This window comes from Notechis scutatus, chromosome 1 (assembly GCF_049901735.1).
Source record: "Notechis scutatus isolate UNSWTSFEM ecotype Mainland chromosome 1, rNotScu1.2, whole genome shotgun sequence".
Taxonomy (NCBI): Eukaryota; Metazoa; Chordata; class Lepidosauria; order Squamata; family Elapidae; genus Notechis; species Notechis scutatus.
The window spans coordinates 319986347-320009120 of NC_142009.1; the positions used below are offsets into that span (position 1 = coordinate 319986347).

The 22774-nt window shown below is 36.6% G+C and overlaps 1 protein-coding gene across 7 annotated transcripts in view; it reads right to left on the minus strand.

Annotated features, from left to right (window-relative positions):
- The window catches only part of TOGARAM1 (TOG array regulator of axonemal microtubules 1), a 32697-nt gene that overhangs the window by 8247 nt on the left and 1676 nt on the right, over positions 1-22774 (minus strand). The window contains exons 2-16 of one of the 7 annotated variants that reach the window (XM_026670884.2): positions 20204-20255; positions 18266-18400; positions 17108-17404; positions 15278-15540; positions 14585-14817; positions 11987-12087; positions 11407-11574; positions 10614-10712; positions 8279-8454; positions 7052-7208; positions 6568-6645; positions 5753-5912; positions 5375-5480; positions 2739-2974; positions 387-545 (exon numbers count right to left, since the gene is read on the minus strand). In XM_026670884.2, coding sequence (XP_026526669.1) covers positions 387-545; positions 2739-2974; positions 5375-5480; positions 5753-5912; positions 6568-6645; positions 7052-7208; positions 8279-8454; positions 10614-10712; positions 11407-11574; positions 11987-12087; positions 14585-14817; positions 15278-15540; positions 17108-17404; positions 18266-18400; positions 20204-20255 — 2420 coding nt within the window. The remainder of the gene's footprint in view (positions 1-386; positions 546-2738; positions 2975-5374; positions 5481-5752; positions 5913-6567; positions 6646-7051; positions 7209-8278; positions 8455-10613; positions 10713-11406; positions 11575-11986; positions 12088-14584; positions 14818-15277; positions 15541-17107; positions 17405-18265; positions 18401-20203; positions 20256-22774) is intronic. The other 6 variants (XM_087952472.1, XM_026670886.2, XM_087952473.1 and 3 more) reach the window with 6 other exon arrangements.

Sequence of the window (22774 nt, forward strand, 5' to 3'; positions counted from 1 at the left end):
TTTTACATTTTTCCTCACATCAGTATTTTGCAATTTCTCAGCTTTTGTCTACAAACTTTTCATTTTTCCTTTTCTTATGTAAAATATCCCATAAATGAGACATCCAGAATGGAGAAACAAAAAGCCACCTTTTATAAAAATCTAAGTCAGTAAGAAACTACAGAAACTTAAATCAGTGTTTTCCTGTATGGGATAAATTTTCATACCTGAAAACGCCATTTGGGATTCTTAGTTTTTCTTTGATTTGTCCTTCCAACTTGATATTTAAGAATTAAGACAGAAACTTAAGCTTTCATACAAAACAGAGTCTAAAACATGTTCATGTCCTTGTTTATTTTAAAAAATCATGCCATTCAGCATTTTCCCTTCACTCTGCATCTGCTCACCTTGTTTCTTGTGAACCATCTTGGACAAATTTGGCCACAGCAGACAAAATCTTGTCAGTTATATCCTTAATTCCGGACAATATACGTCCTGGTCCCATGTGCTCTACAACATCTGACAAATGTTGGGCAGTGCATCTTCTTACTGCTGTATTTAAGTGGCTGGTAAGAATTAAAAAAGCATATACAGTTTAGAATAATACATGATTATTATTTATTCAACAGTGATGCTGAAAGACCTTTTTAAAATTTTTATGCATGTTATAACTGAATCAAGATAACAAAGGCATAAAATTCCAGATATCTGGAGCTAAATTTAATGCATTTGGCTAGTAGCAATGCAAGGCCCCTTATGTAGTAGACCCGCTCCAAACAACACAATTCCAGATTAAAATGCAGGTGTGCGGCAGCAAAAGGAAACTAGACAAGGGTTTTTTTGGTCATTAAAGCTAAGGAAATGTTTTAAATAAAAGAGAAGAAATAACAATAGAACTCTTGCTAATAAGCATGCTTAAATATTTTCTTGGACAGCCATTGTTTGCTTATGTCTTGTCTTTCCACTGTGGCTTCCAAAATGGATTACTTAAACCAGCTCACATGCAGTGCAAGAATGGAATAAAAATAGTTTATTAAAGACATAAGAAAAAAAAATACAGGCAAATCTAGTTTACTCCTGAACCATCCATTCTACCTTTCCGTCTTCGGTTGTATCATGTCTGTACACCACTTCATACATTTTTCTCTCCTTTTCAAGAGCTATTCAATTCTATCCATCTATAGCAGAGGTGTCAAACTCGCAGCGTCATGCCACCATGTGACGTATCGCAACTTTCCCCCCCTTTGCTAAAACAGGGTTGGGCGTAGCCAGTGCATGACGTATCCAGCCCACAGGTTGTGAATTTGACACTTCTGATCTATAGTATATGATAAAAAAAAATGCTTCACCATAACTTTTTACCGTGTTTCTCATATAATAAGGCCCGGTCTTATTTTTTTTTTGAGCCCCGAAAAAATGGCTAGGCTGTCTTTTTTGGGGGTGACTTAATTCCCCCCCCCCCCTTGCATCTTCGGGCGGGCCGGCGGCGACGGCTTGGATGTTGACCTCGGCATTGGTGGGGCATTTCGTATCGGGGTCAACGCAGGCAGCACCATATCTGGGTGTGCAACAAAAGTACTTCCTAACGGCAAGCCCCCCCACCATTCCCCCCCATTTCGCATGTTTTAATATAGGCCTTAATTTGGGGGAGGGGCTTAATTTCATTTCATTCCTATAAAACATGCTGGGACTTCCTATTGGGGGAGGCTGTATTGTTGGAGAAACAGGGTAGATACTGTTCAATTACTTTTACTGTTTTTTCTCATTCATCCAGCACTCTCATTCTTGACCCTATTTCTTCTTGTTTTACCTCATACACTTCTTGAGTATATCATACAAGAGTAACTTCTTATGTAGTCACAAGGAATGACACAAAAACCAAATCAGCTTTTCACTAAAAATAAAGATAGGTGGAAATCATTGCTCTCATCTAATGAGAGTGGTTTCTAGCCTATACATATTGTGGACAAGAAAAAGAGGCGGAACTGTTATTTTCCTATATTCCTATTTACAAAATATTCTAACAAGGTACATACATTCATCTAATTGCTCAATTTTTTCACAATTTATCTACAGCTTATACTCATTCCATTTTCCCTATTAAACATAGCTATCTTGGTCTTTGCTACATAAATCATGCAATCCACCGCTCACTGCATATCTTTCATGTTTTCAGACAATAAAATATCACTTGTAAGCAAAAGTAAATACACATTCATATTCACAACCACATTATTATCTTCATTATCAAGTGTCTTTATACATTTAACCTGAAGTATTTTAAACTATTATCACACATCCTTAACTTATTTGTTGAATTATCCACTAATTCATTATTTTCATGCATGCATTACTTCCATGATATATTGCTGTAACCATGTTCAGCAACCTTGTCTCAACCCAATAGAAATGCACAATGTTCCATAATTTGAACAGATTCACTTTACAATATGCTTTCTCCAAATCAAGAAATGTACACTTTCTTTTTCCCATTCATACATTTCTCAATGTCTCATTCTAGAGATAAAATATGGTCTGTACACTCACTAAAAGCACATAAAACCACATTCTACTTTTCAATTTTTCTCATTTTATCTCTCATATCTATGTATAAAGGAAAAGAAAATTCTCATAGAAGAAACATCAGAACTGTAATAGGCTGAGCTGACTTCTGATAATGATTAGATTTGCTTGACAGTTCTATTTTATTTTAAGCAGAGTCAAGAAAGCCACTGAAAAATCATAATTCAAAATTCTACCTTTGACCTCCATTGATCAGAGAAGAAAGAGCACGTGCAGGAGTCACACTATTAACCATAGCTTTCAGTGCTTTGTCCACGTCCTCCCTAATGAAGATGTTTGATTCCCCAGCCTTATGCAAAAGGACTTTAACTGTATTATCTAGTTCTTGATCCATGCTCTTTTTCAAATAGTTGAATAAATCTCCTAAACAAACAACTGCAGCTCGGGAAACAACAGAACGTAAATTTTTCACCTACAAAAAGAAAAACCTGAATTAGCAACAGTTGGCAAAACACTATTGCTGATTTTGAATTCCCCCCACCCTACCCCCCCATCAAGTTACAATACATAAAATTATATGTGTATGCAAGCATGGTATATGGAATATCACAATAAATGCAACAATATAACATATTACACATTAAGCTGGATTAACCAGGTTTAACTCCCATCTTCTAGACCTAATAAAGAAGGCACTTGCCAAGAAATGGTTATACTTTCAGTAACTGTGTTGGCATTAGTTGTTTAATATCCTACTACAAACATGGCTGTCCTCTTGGAATTTACAGTCTGTAAGAGGAATGAGTGCTGAAGTGGGTCAGCAACTGTAAATTGATGTACCATTGGCACACACAGACAAAAAGTCAATTATCTGAAAAGGCCGCCTGAGATGCAAGTGATTGGCTAGGATTTTTTTTTTTTTTTTTTGCAGGATAACTTTAGAAAAATATGAACCCAATGTGCCACTATTATGAAAATGGCAAACTCACTGCTGTGAAAATAAGCAAATGTTCCCTATAATTTAAAAAAGGAAACTGTATTATCTGACAAACTTTAGAATACTATAATGAGCTCTTAAATACCAGATATCAAGAAATGGTATTAAAGTTTTCAAAATGTTGTTCTAACTGTCATCCCAGAAAAAAAGAAAAGAAAAGAAAAGAAAAGAAAAGAAAAGAAAAGAAAAGAAAAAAAATATCCAGGGGTTTACATCAATTCTTACTGGATAATATGAACAGAAAGGTATTAACTCCATTCATGTCTTTAGATTTCCCACACCAGTTTTGGTGATCATTGTAGCATAAGAATACTTGAATCGAAAGGCTTTTCTCTGTTCTAGCAGATAAGCACTATGCTTAACAGGGCTTAGATACAGGTAGTCCTTGACTTACAACCACAGTTAAGTCCAGAGTTTAGGTCATTAATTGTTGAGATTGTTAAATGAGGTGTCCACATGGCTATTTCAGCTCTCCTCATTGCAATCATTAAGCAACTGAGCAAGTCATTAAGCAGATGGAACAAAAGAGCTGCCTGCCCAGGGGAAGTGGGAGAGGCAGCTTTTCTCCCTGCTCAGAAGGGAAGTTCAGTTCTGGGCTGGAGAAAAGAACTCAGATCTTCATGATCCAAGATCTTCTCCAGCGTGGTGCTGGAGTTCCCCTCCCCTCCAAGCACAGAAGGGAATGATTAATTTGAGGTGTTGGCATGATTGGCATGAAGTGTTTGCGGCATTGGGCATTTAGAACCAGTCCCCCAGAAATTAGAAAAACCCTCTTTTCACCCATCCTCCTCGATGGCAAAGGTGCTGCTTAACAGATTGATAGAAAATCTCTCCACCAAGCAGCACTTTTGCTCTCAAGAAACTGGCTGAAAAAGTCCCTCCAGAAATCCAGGAAGTATTTCCTGTTTGGATTTTGGAAGGGACGTGTATCAGCCAGTCCCCAAAAACCAGAGGGTTTCCTTTGGGTAGGTGGCAGTGACTTGCAACCATTGTCTTTACGGGGAAGCCAGCAGGGAAGTACATGGTGACCAAATGATCACAGCCCTAAATATGAATCAGTTGCCAAGCATCCAGATCACAGTCATGTGACTGTCAGGGCACTGCACTTTCATTCAGTGCTGTTGTAATTTCAAACACTTGCTGAATGAATTTAAGTGAGGATTACCTGTATAGGTAGCCCTTGATTTATGATAGCAACTGGAATTTCTGTCACTAAGCAATGGAGTTGTAAAGCATGAACGCATTGCTTAGCAATCTCTGTGATCCTAGTTGCTGTCATTAATCAAATTTCATAGTAGTTAGATAAGGCAGCTTCCTGCCAACTTCCCACAACTCAAGCAAAGAGGGTGTGAAGTTGTGTGAACAGCATGGTGTGGAGCCCACCATTTGTTCAGCAATGTCATAACATGGAATTCAAGAGTTACCTGTATATGCACACAAGGTTTAGCTTTAAGGTATAGATTTAGTAGAAAATATGATAAATCAGAAAACGAAAACCTAGATAATTTTGTAGCCAGAAATGCTACAAGAAAATTTACTTTATGAACCATTTTCTAACTAATGTCTTCACTAAAATGAAGATACAGCCAAGCAAAAATGAATTTATTTATTTTTTGGATATTGATATATATTTTTTGCATGCTCTTTTTGTTAGATGCTTTGGAGGCCTTGAGTCACAGTTAATATATTGGGAAACATTAAAAGTTGAGGCCATAGGTATTAAGACTATTAAGTTATGGAAGCAGCAAACTTCATGAATAAGGAAAACATTTAAAGTAAAAAAAAGTACAAATTACCAAAAAAAAAGCAACTAATAACATCTTGTCATTTAGTTCCTCCCGCAATGAAATCTGAAGAAATGGGAGGAAAACTTACTTCTTGCACAACAGCCAAACTGGTTTCATGCAGCTTTGCAGTTAGAGCATCAGAGTGATAAGCAGAAAGGCACCTAATTGAATTGAGGCCCTCAATTTTCTTCTCCCTATGTTGAAACAAAGGATGAAATATGTATATTGCACAGAATAGACAAAACAGCTCAGATTCATGAAAAATTTTCAACTTACGCATTTTTAATCACACTTCTAAAAAAATAACTAAAATCACCAGTAAAAAATAATAATATTTTACATTAAGAGTAAAATACTGTGGCAATTGCTTTTTATTTAATTATGTCCAACAGGATTTTTTTCTGTTTCAGCCCAAAGATGAAGATAATGTAAAAAGAAAAGAAAAGATAGAGACTGAGAAACATACCAATCGTTATCAGCAAGGTACTGCAAGGCTTCCAAAAGAGCAAATTCAGGCTTGGGGAAGGGTCTCAAATCTGAGGGTTCCATGATTTCGGAACTGTGCGTGACAGATAACATCCGATCCTTAAACGGCATCTGTGGACCTGGAGAGTCTTCACCTGTAACTTCATCCATTTGATTATGCAAAAGTGACCTAACTCTGTGATGTGAATAAGCCATTTATTTATTTATTATGCTTATATGGCCGCCCAATTCAGACGTGACTCTGGGTGGCATAGAATAGCTCATCAAACAAACAAAAAAAACCCCAAACAGGACATACTGTTAAAAATGGACTACGACAATAACACAGCAATCAGAAGTAAAGTGTACTATAGTTCATATGTTGGGGAATCCGTTTTTCCCAATCCAAACATCCAGGGAAAAAATACAGTTTTTCAATACCGCTCCAGAAGCCTTCAGGATTGGGGCAAACAGTATATTGGGTGATTAAGGAAACAAGGTTCCTATATTGGCTAATATATACATTATATATTACAGATTGGGCTTTACTACTATTGTCCTGCTTAGAAATCTAGAGAGGATCTGTTTAAGATCCCACTTCTATAAGAAATAAAAGAGATGTGGACTAGAAGGCAGGCTGGTCTTTAAAAAACATACTTTTCAGTAGATCGTTGGCTCCTAACATGATGAAGGCACAAATCTTTATTTATATTATTCGGTCTAGTGTTTAATGACAATTAGAAAATGTTGTTTTTGTTAATGCTGTATTTTAAAAAGAGAAGAGAGAAATATTCAATAAATAAATAAAATGATTACCTGAGTCTAGCAAGATCAAAGGCTGTGCTTTTTTAATACTTGATGTTCTTTTCAACAAAGGACTGAAAGCAACATTTCCTTAAGGACAAAGGAACAAACAAAGGCCGTTTTAGAATATTTCCATAATGCTCTCGTAAATGTTCAAGTACAGAAAGCAACATTTTCTACTAGGTATTAGAAAATTATTACAAATTATCTTGTAAGGTTACAGATAAAACTGATTAATGCAAACAACAACTATCTGGATAAAGGAACAATCGGATTTATATCTAACAGCCATGCTGTTAGATAATTTCTTTTCAAACTGTAATTCCTTATGGTATGTTTATTTGCCTGCAGCAGCACTTAACAAAATCATCCTCAAAACTAGGAAGTAGCACTTAAAAGGAAATCAGGAATACACCTTGTGTGCGTGCTACATAACCTAAGATGGCAGTCATTTTGGTAACCATATTAAAGAACCATGAAGGAAATAATGGATTACTGCTGTCGGTTGTCATCTTTTCTGATTCACTGATCTTGAGCAATTCCCAAGGGTTGGATTCCGTTTTCCCCAGATCTCTAATTTGCTGGTGCTCCTTCTCCTCTCTCTTCTTCTGTCTCATTTTTTCTCGGGCAGACTTGGATAAGGCAACTTTCATCTACAACAGAAAGTAAAATACATTCAGTATGGGATGAATAAATGTAACACTCAAACAAAAAATAATAGTGTCAACATTTCTTTTCCTTTTGAGACACAAGATGCAAACCCATGCCAATATTTCACCCGGATACTCTCAACTGCAATATATAATAAAAACTGATTATGTGCCTTCAAGGCAGTGGCGACTATTGGCAACCACATAGATTTCAGATATTTCAATTATTATAAATGCAGAAGAACCTTTGGTAGTATATATACAGTTAGAATGAAATGGAAATGAGGGGAGCCCAAACCAAGAATTCTTAGGAAACTAAATGGAGTAAGGATAAAATGATGATTTAATATGTGAGACTAAATAAAATACCCATCAACTGTCCTGTGAGAAAGATTTTAAAAATTTGTTTTCAAATAATAATGTTTATCTAAAGATTGAAGGCAAATGGAAAAAGGGGATGGCAGAGGATGAGATGATTAGATAGTGTTATTGACATAATGAATATGAATTTGGACAAACAGTGGAGGTCAGGGCATGCTATGGTCCATGGGGTCATGAAGAGTCAGACACAACAGTGACTGAACAATTGTTTTTTTTCCTATTGTTACAAAGTAACAATAGTAAGCTATATTAAAAATACTGTAATCCTAAATATAAGAATGTAATAAAAATGAGTAAAAATAAAAATGAACAGTTTGCATTTGTTTATTTGCTGAACTCCCTCAGAAGAAAACACACAAAAAATATGCATTTGTCAATGTGCTATAGCAAACATCAGGAACGATATGCAATTCACTCAAAATCCCATTATGATACACATATGTATCATATGGTCATGCACACCAAAGTGAGATAAAATTAATGGCTGGCATGTCAAATTGTACATTTCTGCTTTCTCATTTGATTAATATCTGATATCCTGAAGATACATGTTTGATAATTATATGACATACTTGGAAACACATCCACATGTAGCCCCCAATTTCTATAGGTATACTATATTATAAAATCCGAAAAAACATTATGCGACTTGACTGCCCCTCTTTCTTAAATGATGGAATGTCCATTCTTACATCTCTTTCATTTTCCACATCTAAGCAAGGTGCAGAACTCTGCTGCTGGACTGCTCTCCCATAGATGCCAGAAAGTGATTCCATTTTTGGTTTGAATGAAGGTGCATCTCCATTCTCCATGGAGAATATTATGGACTGACCATACGTAGGAAGTGAAGAGGGGCTTTCAAACATTCCTGAAATGCATAATTCATTGGATTATCAAAAAAGAAAAAGAAAAGTAAAAGTAAAGGTTTGCTTGTCCAGTTATGACCAATCCTAGGACAAGGTGCTCGTCTCCGTTTCTTGGCCAGTGTTGTCCAAAGACATTTTCTGTGGTCAAGTGGCCCGCATGACTAATATCAAAGCTTAATACTGTTCCATATCTGTAGGCAAGGAATCTAATTAAAATGTAGTTTTAAAAGGTAATAGTTTTTGGAACCGAAATAACCAAAAAGTAACAGTTCCATGTCTCTTCAATGTGTACAAGTCCTTTGTCTTTTTTTTTTTAAATGTCCTTTTTAAATACATTGTTCAAAAAAATAAGGGGAACACAAAAATAAAGCATCCTAGATCTGAATGAATGAAATATTCTTATTAAATACTTTGTTCATTACATAGTTGAATGTGCTGACAACAAAATCACACAAAAATTATCAATGGAAATCAAATTTAGCAACCCATGGAGGTCTGGATTTGGAGTTTCACTCAAAATTCAAGTGTTAAAAAACACTACAGGCTGATCCAACTTTGATGTAATGTTCTTAAAACAAGTCAAAATGAGGCTCAGTAGTGTGTGTGGCCTCCACATGCCTGTATGACCTCCCTACAACGCCTAGGCATGCTCCCGATGAGGTGGCGGATGGTCTCCTGAGGGATCTCCTCCCACACCTGGACTAAAGCATCCCCCAACTCCTGGACAGTCTGTGGTGCAACGTGGCGTTGGTGGATGGAGCGAGACCTGATGTCCCAGATGTGCTCAATTGGATTCAGGTCTGGGGAATGGGTGGGCCAGTCCATAGCATCAATGCCTTCGTCTTGCAGGAACTGCTGACACACTCCAGCCACATGAGGTCAACATTATCTTGCATTAGGAGGAACCCAGGGCCAACCGCACCAGCATATGGTCTCACAAGGGGTCTGAGGATCTCATCTCGGTACCTAATGGCAGTCAGGCTACCTCTGGCAAGCACATGGAGGGCTGTGTGGCCCCCTAAAGAAATGCCACCCCACACCATTACTGACCCACTGCCAAACCGGTCATGCTGGAGGATGTTGCAGGCAGCAGAACGTTCTCCAGACCCTGTCACGTCTGTCACATGTGCTCAGTGTGAACCTGCTTTCATCTGTGAAGAGCACAGGGCGCCAGTGGCGAATCCGCCAATCTTGGTGTTCTCTGGCAAATGCCAAACGTCCTGCACGGTGTTGGGCTGTAACCACAACCCCCACCTGTGGACGTTGGGCCCTCATACCACCCTTATGGAGTCTGTTTCTGACCATTTGAGCAGCCACATGCACATTTGTGGCCCACTGGAGATCATTTTGCAGGGCTCTGGCAGTGCTCCTCCTGTCCCTCCTTGCACAAAGGCGGAGGTAGCGGTCCTGATGCTGGGTTGTTGCCTTCCTACAGCCTCCTCCATGTCTCCTGATGTACTGGCCTGTCTCCTGGTAGCGCCTCCATGCTCTGGACACTACACTGACAGACACAGCAAACCTTCTTGCCACAGCTCGCATTGATGTGCCATCCTGGATGAGCTGCACTACCTGAGCCACTTGTGTGGCTTATAGACTCCGTCTCATGCTACCACTAGAGTGAAAGCACCATCAGCATTCAAAAGTGACCAAACCATCAGCCAGAAAGCATAGGAACTGAGAAGTGGTCTGTGGTCATCACCTGCAGAACCACTCTTTTATTGGGGATGTCTTGCTAACTGCCTATGCTTTCCACCTGTTGTCTATTCCATTTGCACAACAGCATGTGAAATTGATTGTCAATCAGTGTTGCTACCTAAGTGGACAGTTTGATTTCAGAGAAGTGTGATTGACTTGGAGTTACATTGTGTTGTTTAAGTGTTCCCTTTATTTTTTTGAGCAGTGTATTTGGTCTTCAGCAAGCAGAGTGCTGAATGCATATTGTGCACTAACCAGTAAGGCTCAAAGACACAAAACAGATTTTTAAACGTTTAATTCCTAATTGCTTATCCACAAATATAGCACACTTCATCAAAGGCATATAAGAATCACTGTTCTATTTTGGTTATATTTAATGTTTTCCTTTAACTGCATTCTGATCATGTTCACTGAAAGGCAGGATAATCAAAGATATAATAAATGTAAATGTAATTGTTTGAAATACCTTTTCCAACAATAACTACAGAGTCTTCAGACAAGGCACTCGGTGAAATGTATTCTAGACTATTCAAATGATGTAAACTTGAAGAAGGTCCTGTAAATCCTTTAAAAAATTATAACACCAGAATTATGTTTTGAACTTTGAGCTTTTTACAGTAAGATTTCTTGATATGAGCCTACTGAAAAAAATCATTCTCTAAAGAACTGAGCAGCTAACAATTGTTTATATGCCAGAGAAATGGAAAAAAAAGAATTAATATTTTCTGTACTAAACAAAATTATTCTTGCTGAATATAAATTACATATAATGATAGATATATAATGATTTAGGTAAAATGCTCCTTCAGTAATTAACAACTGAAGTTTCCAAAGTGCAAAATTGAGAGATTATTATTGAAACTGCATAGGAAAAAGTGATTTGATAACATAGTCAACTGCAACTATCCAGTTCTAGTAAAGTCTTTAAAAACAACAAGTTATTTTAATAATTTTACCATAGGAAGCTCTGGATTATCAATAAATACTACTGCCTGCAAACAGCATAACTCTAATTTGTGTGATTCTTTCCTCCATACTCTGAAGCTAACTGCACCTTAATTTTAAAACAGAAAGCTAGATTCTGCTGCTCCTGAACTATGGCATGAAGTAATTACAGAAAGTGAAGAAAAGGAGTAGAAAGAAGTTAGGCAGATATGGCTCTATCCAGAAATGTAAGCAGCAGGTCATTAAGTTAGTGCTCCATATTCTCCTCTCAATTCTTCTACCAATACTGTGACATTCATAATTAGGGTATTTACCTTTTGTGGATTTACAGTGCATTTGATACTCTTTGCTCTGCCCTTTCAGACTGGCAGGAGACAAAACTTTCTGTTTATTATCTTCATAATCTCCTGATCCATTTCCACAGCTCAGATGATGGCCACTAACACTTACATAGGAAGTTGGTTTTTCATGAAACCTTGTTCCTGAAGGATAAGTAAAGGTCAGTAGAAAATGCCTAATATCGCACCTGTAGAATTATTTCACACACATTTTACCCATCAGATACAATCTTATATTTGTAGTCTATGCACAAATGCACCCAGACCCACACCCACACCCACATGCTTTGTATTATAGAGATGAATTTGTCTGGGGAAAGGATCACATTGATAAATTAAACTTGACATTAATGTACTCGAGTACATGTACAGTAAAATATAGTAAAACAGTAAAATATAAATATATGCCTGGGTATGTGTCTATATATGCATTTATACATATAAATGCATATACGTACACATGTTGAATATACTAGAATGATATGGTGTATTACAAACAACTAAAATGTCTTTATTTTACTAAATCTAATATTTTCTCCTCTTCTCAATACCATACCTGCACTGAGATTCTGCTCCACAATGATAGAGCTTCGATTCCGTGCAGGCGAGAGCTTTGTAGGGCGGGAAGTACTTCCAGGTAGAGAAAAGATATCTGATCTATTAAAACAGAAAAATATTTAAGATTAACATAGATCAACTTTGTACAGACACTCCAATGCTGACTATCAAATTATTCTGAACAAATTATCTTGTGTGCACAAGAAAAATTTAATTACTTTTTCAAAAAACACTAAATGTAGCTGGCATCAAAATGATAAGTTGAAAGAAGTACTTCCAATTAGAAATTCAACAAAGTGAAAAAAGTGATTCTTTACAAGATTCAACGGGACTAGGACAATGAGTTTTATACTTATTATTCAGTCATAAAGCTACAGCAGTTGCATAAATATGTTGTCAGGAATGTTCCCCTCCCCTGTTGTGTAAATGGGAGGAATGGGAAGTTGCCACAGATACATAATTAGCATATTAAAATACCTAACTGTGTATTACAGTATTCTTATCTTCAAAATTCAAAATTCAATTACCATAACTAAGTGTCAGATTACCTGCTTTGTATACCCAGGTAAGGTTGAAAATATCATTATATGAAATTCTGAAAAAGTTGCTGTTGATTAAGGTATGCAAACTTAGCTGAATTAATCATCTTCCTCAGATATGGGGTAAATAGCTATGCTTCACCAACAATTAATGACATTGACAAGTAAAGCTTCAGCTATCTCAGTTGCAGGTAGTTAAAAATTTTGAGCTGTTTTACATTATTCCAAATCCAACATACAGTTCTTTAAGACCAGTGCATATACTCCAAAAGTAGCAAGTGTAGCCAAGATAAAACATTACTTTTTAAAATATGAATTGTGTTTAATTAAAATTAAATTCTGTTAATTCCCACCCTGTCAATTATTTACTCAGAAGCTACTATAATTTCTTAATAAATATCTCTGAGGGCTACACACAAATTGGCCCAGAGGTGACTAAGAGGACTTAGCACTGTGTTCCTCTGATCTAAATAGTGTAAGAACACTTCCAGATCATCAGTCCTTTATAAGTAATTGACTGCTTGGTTGAAAATCAAATTCAGGTAGCTAAACAACACTAAGGTAGCTTAGTGGAAACAATGATCAAGCACAATCTTTTCCCCAAAGTTAAATATATATCTCTATCTCTATCTCTATCTCTATCTATCTATCATCTATCATCTATCTATCTATCTATCTATCTATCTATCTATCTATCTATCTATCTATCGATCTATCTATCTATCTATCTATCTATCTATCTATCATCTATCTATCTATCTATCTATCTATCTATCTATCTATCTATCTATCTATCTATCTATCTATCTATCTATCTATGTAGGTCTAGGTATGTTCGGGTCTTTTCCCGTGTAAGATTAAGAGTATCTTGGCGACGTTTCGGCGAGGTCCCACTCGCCATCCTCAGGCTGGTGCTTTCGGCTTCGTGCCAGTGCAAGCAGTGTGTGATTGGAGCTGCCGTCTCTCTCTATATACTGGTGGTGGGGGCTGGTGTGCTGGGCTGGCTAGCTGCGCTGCTGCCTCTTGATTGGTTGATGGAGTTGATGTTGGTATAATGGGCTGTGTGATGGCCTTGTGAGTTTTGTTGTGGAGATATCCTGGATCTTGCTCCTGGGTCGTTTGTTTTGTAGTGATCTTTTTTCCATTAGCCTCCTGTGTTTTAACGGCTTGGGTAATGGGTTGTGTGATGGCCTTGCGAGTTCTTTTGCTGTGGTATCCTGGGTCCTGCGTTGTAATCTCCTGGGTCGTTTGTGTTTTTATCTCTTTTCCATTAGCCTCCTATGTAGTAACGGATTGGGTAATGGGTTGTGTGATGACCTTGTGAGATTTATTGCTGTGGTATCCTTGATATCACAGCACAAGACCAATGATACCACAGCAATAAATCTCACAAGGTCATCACACAACCCATTACCCAAGCCATTACTACACAGGAGGCTAATGGAAAAGAGATCAAAACACAAACGACCCAGGAGATTACAACACAGGACCCAGGATACCACAACAAAAGAACTCGCAAGCCCTTCACACAACCCATTACCCAAGCCATTAAAACACGAGAGGCTAATGGAAAAAAGATCACTACAAAACAAATGACCCAGGAGATTACAGCACAAGATCCAGGATATCTCCACAACAAAACTCACAAGGCCATCACACAGCCCATTATACCAACATCAACTCCATCAACCAATCAAGAGGCAGCAGCGCAGCCAAGCCCAGCACACCAGCCCCCCCCCACCAGTATATATAGAGAGACGGCAGCTCCGATCACACACTGCTTGCACTGGTACGAAGCCGAAAGCACCAGCCTGAGGATGGCGAGCGGGACCTTGCCGAAACGTCGCCAAGATACTCTTAATCTTACACGAGAAAAGACCCGAACATACCTAGATTTACATACCTGCACCTGTGAAAATCTACGAAAACAAATATATATATATATATATATATATATATATATATATATATATATATATATATATATATATATATATATATATATATATATATATATATATATATTCATTCATTCTTAACTTTTGAATAAAACTCACATTGTTCTTAATCCTTGGGGGGCTGTAGACAGTGGAGACGTTACAGACTCAAGACTATAAACTCCACTTTCACTGTAAGAACTAGTACTTGGAGATGACAAGCAGGAAGGTGACTCTGAAGTTAGATCAAGCTTCAACACAGAATCAGGGCTTTCAAGATCAGAAGTACTGCCGTTCAACTTTGCTCTCTTCTTAGCTGCACTATTACGAAGAGACCGAAGAGAACTATGCATCTAAAGACAAGGAACAACACATAATCCATGCTGTAAAGAAAAGCATAAATCCAGACAATGTCTATTACTTCTTCATTGTAGGACATTTGAATGAATAGCACAATTATTTGGTAATAAGGTTCAATTCCTCTTGATGTTCTTCTGCTATATGGTAATATATATATTTTTAATAAACACTTTCACTGCAGCATTCACCTTGAGTTAATAGTACTACAGCAGAAGGTAAGCAAGAACTCCAAAATCATCTATAACATGACTTTCTAACTATGACTGTAAAAGATAAAAAGGTATAAATTACCCATCGAGTCACTCAATAATGTGATGGATGGCATATAAATTTAATAAATGCAATAAAATAAATAAAGGGCAAATATATCATGTTAACCATGTAATTATACCACATAAGAAGTCCATGAGAATAAAAAGAGCAGGCAAATTTATTATTAATCAGTACTCCTACCTCTTCCTCATCAAGTTCTCTTTCATTGATGTTTAACTCTGAAAGATCAATGGCCAATTTCTTATCCCTTTCATTTAGCCACATGTCTTCTGGCTCCCCGTTCTTTTGTCCCATTGAACTGATTTCTGTTTTATCAGCCAAGGGGCTAACCCCCCTAGGGATTGGAGGCACTGGCTTTGTTCCACTTAGGCCTCTCCTTGAAGCTGGGGTCCTCACAAAGGCAGGTTTCAGCTGAATAGGAGGAGTATCTTGAGGTTTCACCTCTGTATGAAAAGATTATATAGGGCATGTTAGCAATGTGCTGCTGTTGTCCTAATAGAAGCACTTACTGATTAGTACAGAATGGGATAACTGGACGGATATTGCATTATCTGCAACAGCTTCTAAAGTTTTCAATTAATTTGTTTTTGCTCTGGAACCTGCCTCAAAGCACTGGGAATATCACCACACCACATCCAGCTCATTCAGTCATTGTGTTCTGACCAGGTAGCCACTGTAAGAATGGAATATGGAATGCAGACACAAAATAGTTCAGGATTGAAAAATGCACTTGGCAAAGTTGCATCGTCACTTACACTATTCAACATGTACACAGAAATAGTTATGATAAATTCATATTTGGAGGAATCTACCATTGGGGTTAAAATCAGTGGTAGGAATACCAACAACCTCTGATATTCAGATGATACATCATTACTCATAGAAAGCAAGGAGGAACAGGAGTGGTTAATTCTGAGAGTCAAAGATGAAAGTGAGAAATTTTGGACGGTGCGTTAACATCAAGAAAACAAAGATAATGACAACTGTAGAGAACACAGACTCAGGTCAGACTGAAGATAGACAATGAGATAGTCGGAAAAGTAAAGGAATTCATCTTCTTGGGCTCTAAAATCGACCAAAGTGATGACTGCAGCCCTGAGACAAGAAGGCCTATAGCACTTGGAAGAACTGCAATGTCTGGCGTGAATAACATCTGGAAGAATAAAGATATCAGCCTCACAACCAAAAGCAGATTAGTTAATGCAATAATTTTCCCTTTGTTGCTTATGGCTGCAAAAATGAACTCTGAAAAAGGCAGATAGTAGAAAGGTAGATGCCTTTCAACTGTGGTGCTGCAGTCCCATGGACTGCAAAAATTACAAGGAAAGATGTCCTAGACCTAGACTGAACCACACCAAAAATATCACTTGAAACCAAAATTGCCAAACAGAGGCTGTTTATACTTTGGTCATGTCACTAGAGCTGACTCACTCAAAAAGTCAATCATGCTGGGAGCAATCAGTGGAAAAAGGAGAAGGGTCTACCCTAGTATCCACTGGCTGGACAGTATAAAAAGACGACACTGGGATGCGCATGGCAGATCTGAAGGAGGTGGTGTGAGATAGAGGGGCAAGGAAAATGCTAACGCAGAGAGTGGCTGACAATCGGACATGACTGAATGGCTAACAATGATAATGACGATTATCCCTAGGCATAAGTGGAAGAGTCTCTTTAAGCATGCTCCTTGAAACAAATGCTTACCAGTTTTTAAGTTCAGTTCCCATGAAATGTGTTAAATCCTGAGACCAGTACTTCTCTTAAAAGCAGTTCAAGACAACTTTAAAGAAAATTCGGTAGACTAGAACAACAATATATAACTGTTCATGGTTTCTTTTGTACAAAGTTTTATAAATTGGTTGCAAGCTAAAAAAATGTTTAGTGTATCAAAATTAAATTAGTCTAGTATCAGACTTTTTGTCTGTTACAAAGAAAAATAAGATAAAACTGATATTGGATGGTAATTTCATGTGCACATTATTGGAAACAGCAGATTATTACTAAGGATGTTACCTGCTTCCTCTCCTGATATTGTGCTGGAAAACTTCTTCTGATGTGTAGGTTTTGGAAGCCCTTCAAAGCTCTTAAGAGGCCAGGAATTAGAAAAATTAACAGCATGATCTTGTGATTTCTTAAGTGAATCTGTTGGTGGAGAGGTGTGCTTTGGACTCTGCCTGGGTGATGAAAATGGGTAGGATGGAAGAATGAATGTTCCTTGGCTAGTATGACAGCCCAAGAGAGGAGAAGTATGCTCAGGTGGGCTACAAAAGGTCCGCTGAGGCTTGTTGGTAAAATTGAGGCTAGTACACACTGGAAAAGACACAAGGTTGCATGAAATAATTTGCATAAAATAATCCTGGAAAAACAATACCATTGGCAATAATGTCTGATCATTAATCTTTAAGGAGAAGAGCATGGAAGATTTTTATTTGAGCTCCTACCTAATTCTATCAAGCAGAAGTGTTTTTAGTATTTGTTAGTCCAAATCAGGTTATGCTAACTTTTCTTTCCTGGAATATTTTAAGGAGGGGGATTGGCTCTTCAGATATTACAGAACTATAACTTATAATAGTTCAGCCTAATGGCAACTGGAATGTGGCAACATATGGAATACTACAAACTGCATTTCCCTGATCTATATAACAGGATAGATATAAGACTATTTAAAAAATAAGTATGTTTTCCCAACACAGGTTATAATGAGCAAAAATAACAAAAAGTAAAATTAAGTATTAAATTAAAACATAATTTAGAAATTTAAAGATTAAGAGAGAAGCAGACCAGAAACCAATCTGACATCACAAGATATTCTAAGAACAGAACTGCTGCTTTAACTTAGTGGTTATGATACTTGGCACAGGTAAAGTCAATCTGATTAAGGATTTTAATCTGCAGTCCTGGGAAAGTGTTTTGTTATTGGTACCCAGCTAATTAGGCTAAATATCAAAATCTGTACATCTTATTGTATTGTATTGTAATTATTTGGATGGCTAATATCAAATAATTAATCTGATATTATAGGTGAAATATTGATGGAACACCTTATTATCCACAAATATATCTATGAATACTAGAACCCATATGGAGCAGACTGAAGTAGAAAAGTAATGAGGAAAAATCTATTGTCACTGAATGTTGAATAGTATCCAGGAAAGTCATGCTATTCAATACCTTTATCTTGCCATGGACTGCTAAGTCCTAGAAACTGTAGATCAGAATCCACACTACCACTTTTCCCACGGCTATGAGAGAAACCAAGTAGATTGGATTTTCCTGAAATATGTGGCTGATGAGAGGCCATCACACCTTTCAAGCAAAAAACAAAAGATAGCCAGATATGTTTCCATGTCCCATTGATAGTAACAAGTTTAATTCAAATTTTAAAATATATTTTAGTGTAAAGAGGACAGCATGAAAGAAAGCTGTAAAAATCCACTCTGAATATTTTCTAGCAAGGTGTTTTTATAAGATAGAATAATATATCTTATGTAGAACAGAAAAGATAGAACCCTTTCCCCTCATACATATCAAAATGTTGTATTTGTTTAAATATCTCTTTTAATAGGATATGTACAGTTTTCAGAATAGGAGATACAAGAAATCAACAATATTTATTGTATTTGTAATAACTGCTCACTTTATTAAACCCTGCTTGGTTTACAAAATCAGAAACAATAAAAGCAATTAAATGCACATAACAACAAAAAAACATGCAGTATGGACTAAACCAATCAGAAAGATAATTGATATAGATACAATAGGAACCTATATATATGAATAAGCATATTAACATCAGGCCTGGGAACAAAATCATGTGAGCTGAATTATGGAAATAAGTCGAGGGCAACCTATATATCATTATAAAGATCTCATTGTAAACATTTTTCGTTAAGATGCTATGCAAAACATATCAGTTTTAAATTTCCTCCCCAATATTACTTGCCAATTTAAATTTCCAGCTTTCTGTCCTACTTAGCAAATTCAGAGCAAATTGTAAAAAATGTCCTTGACTAGATTTGTGTTATAAAACTATCAACGGATAGTAAAGTTTTTGTAGTATTCTATTTCTAGACACCTCCATTGGCTTCCCAAGAATGGTAGATGGAATTCAGTGACTTTTGGGAGTTGTAAGCAACAGGAGAATATTAGAATATACAACCCTTACGTGACATGTGAATGCATACATTAGTAAGTATATTATAATTAATTGCATTTTCCTTCAAAGACCACTGTTCCACTCTGGACCATTTTAATATTCACAATTTCCAGTAGCCATTTATCACTCTAACCAGGATGGCAAGGCAACAGGTGTTTTACAAAAGAATATTACTGTAAGAGTTACAAAAATACTACTGTAAGAGTTTAAGAGAATTAAATTGGCTATATCAATATAGTAATTACATATCCCATATTCATTCTCATTCTTCACTGGCTCTTTTTTATATCTACAAAACCCATCTGCTATTTGGTCCAGTTGTCACTCACAGGTGAGAAAAAACAAGAAATATAGTATTAAAATCAGCTGCATTGCATAGTAAAACAAACAAATCCCCTAGTTCTATTTTTCCAAGTTAAAATTTCAGTTGATTTTAATTCTATATTTCTTTGGAATATTCCCTGAATCACCTTCTCCTACATCTTTTTAGAGACAATAATGTTTTGATTAAGTTAGCATACAAACTGTAAAAATATTCTCATATTTTCTAATAACTAGGCAGTCAATGCAGTACAAGTTCTTGTCATCTCAGTCTCATTCTATTTTCAATACTTAAATAGAATCTTTTCCCAACATTTTAAAGATGACAGTGAGCGTACTGGGGGGGTGGGGGGGTGGGGGGGGAGAGGAGGAAACATCTTATTCTTTTGAGCTATGACTAAGTGAGACAGCTTCAAAAATGTTCAATTGCACCACACTTCAGAGTAACTTAGCAGTTCTTTGTTCTGTCTCACTCAGGCCACACAATAAAACAGAATGGAGGAGAGGGCACAACAGGTAACTGGGTGGCAGAACCCTTTCTGTACTGTACCCTCTATTGTATCATCTTATCACTATAAATGACTCTGATGTTCTTAAGAGCTCTATACATACTTAGTATTTCACTGGCTTACCTTGAGAAGTTCTTAATTTAGGAGAGTGAAGAAAATCATTTGATGTCAAGCACTAGAAGAGAAAGAAAAAACAAATAGTACTACAGTATAATGTATTTTTTTTTTTCATTTGTAAAATTGAAAAAAGAGCACTGCCAGAATATAGACCCTGGATATAGTATGGGAAACCATTTAAATTTTCAAAAAGGATATTTTAACTAAATTAAGTTTTTAAAGTCTGATAATATTTGATAGCCACTTTAGTCTGGGCATAACTCCTCTCCTCTACTGTTCTCAGGACAGTGCAAATTTCAATAGATACAAAAACGAAAGTCAACTTAAAAGACCATCTAGTCTACAAATATTAGCCTTTATCAAACACAGTTTTTTTAAAAAAATATCAGTACAAAAGACTTATTTCTGCACCTGCTAGTTTCCTGTATTGGTCCTTACTATTACTGACCTCCTATGAACAATGCTGACTTCACAAATTCCTTGAACTGCTGTGGGCTACTTACGTTAATCTGTAACAAAACTGAGCTCATTGGAATGTACCTAAATGTAATTATTAATCTTCAAATCCTGAGAAACTTTAGCTAAAAAATTAAAGACTGTGAAAATTAGGTTCATTTACTTTTCTTTGAACTTATCCTAACTCAAATCCAAAGATTTATCTTCAATGATCAATATAACATACTGGCTTGGCCATTAGGAAATTATTCTGAACCGTTTAAGACACTTCCATCTTATGACCTTTCTATTTAGAAAGGCATTGTTCAAAGTCACTATCAGTTTTACCCAATTGTGTTATCCACTGAACTGGATTTGAATTTTGTTATATTTATTTATATATCATATATAACTTCCCCTCTTACAAATGCTAATAGGTCTGAAACAGATGAGGAAAATAAAAGGCCATAATCATATGGAAAACATACTTGTGATATAGTGGTATCACCGCCATTATACTACACAAAAGAAATATCCAGGGGTGAGGTCTAATTAAGCAGGGTTCCCTGACTCATGAGCCATCGACCTGTACCAGTCTGTGATCTGTTAGGAACTAGGCCGTAAAGCCGGAGGTGAGCAATGGGTGGGTGAACGAAGTTTCATCTGTATTTGCAGCCGTTCGCCAGTGCTACCATCACCATCTCAGATCACCAGGTATTAAATTTTCGGAGGAGCACGAACCCTACCGTAAACTGTGCATGCAAGGGATCTAGGTTGCATGCTTCTCCTCACCACCACCACCACCCCAATCCATGGAAAAATTGTCTTCCACCAAATCAGTCCCCTGTGCCAAAAAGATTGGAGACTGCTGTAATAAAGGATGGACATGTATAAAACTGCTTGAAGAACAGAAATGTACAGAAAATTTAAGCAGCAGCTTTTTCTCTTGATTCAAAAACTTTCAGAATGCTTTCTACATATGAACAATCAAATCTTGATTAGCCATAATGGCTTAAATAAATCTATCAAATTCAGGCCATGCAGTCTCCTGAAAGTTAGTTGCTAAATCCAAGTTCAGCTTTCCATCAATGCAAATATTCTTCCCTACATACAACTGTTAAGTTCTGCATAAAAATAAATTTTGAATAGGAGAGCACAATTTGGGAGTATAATGCATGTGCCTGAAATTCATCTATTTGAGTTTTATTTGAGTTCTTAAAGTCTGATGAACCATTTTAGTCTGGCCTAACAAAACTACTCCTCCACTGTTCTTGGGACAGTGCAAGTTTCAATAGATTTCAAGTTCCAAATTGAAGACATGACTTGTGGCAAACCTTGACAAGCTACAAGTATTCCTTGACTTACAGCCACAATTGTGACCAGAATTTCCATTGCTAAGCAAGGTGGTTGTTCAGTGAGTTGTGCCTGATTTTACAACTTTTTTGCCATGGATGTTGATTGTTAAGTGAATCATGTGGTTGTTAAATGAACCCCACTTCTCCTATTGACTTTGCTTGTCAGAAGAGATAAGAAGGTTGCAAATAGTAATAATATGGCCTTGAGTTGCTCAACTATTATAAATACATGGAGGTTGCCAAATACCCAAATTTTTATAACTTGACTGTGACGGTCTAGTTCAAAGTGACAGAGAAGAAAGCCTGTCTCCAACATGTCATATTAGTAAACTGGTAGTTTGAGAGCATCATCAAAAAGACCTCTCAGTGTATCTTAATGGCAGAAAAAAAATCTTAACAGTAAAACAAAGTCTTAACAAGAGTACCAGAAAGTCTGCCCAGTTAACAGCAAGTGGTACAGATTTTTCAACATAGGCAACAATCCTTTCTAAATGCTCTATTTTCTACTTTGTTTCCTTTAACATCCATCAGATGATTAATAAGACTAATTAATTGTGAAGCATGGTAATCGTATTCAGCAAATACATTAAAAAGTATCTGTAGTAAGTAACTAAGAGGATTAAATCAGATGATCTGACAGCTAAGTCTTGAGAGGCTAGGTGAAAGAATAAAATTAGAGTTATGTCATTTTTAATTTATTTAACCATATCCTACCAATATTGTACTATGGCCCTAAGACTACCTGCCAACAATTAAATCACAATTATGCACTAAACAGCACTAAAGT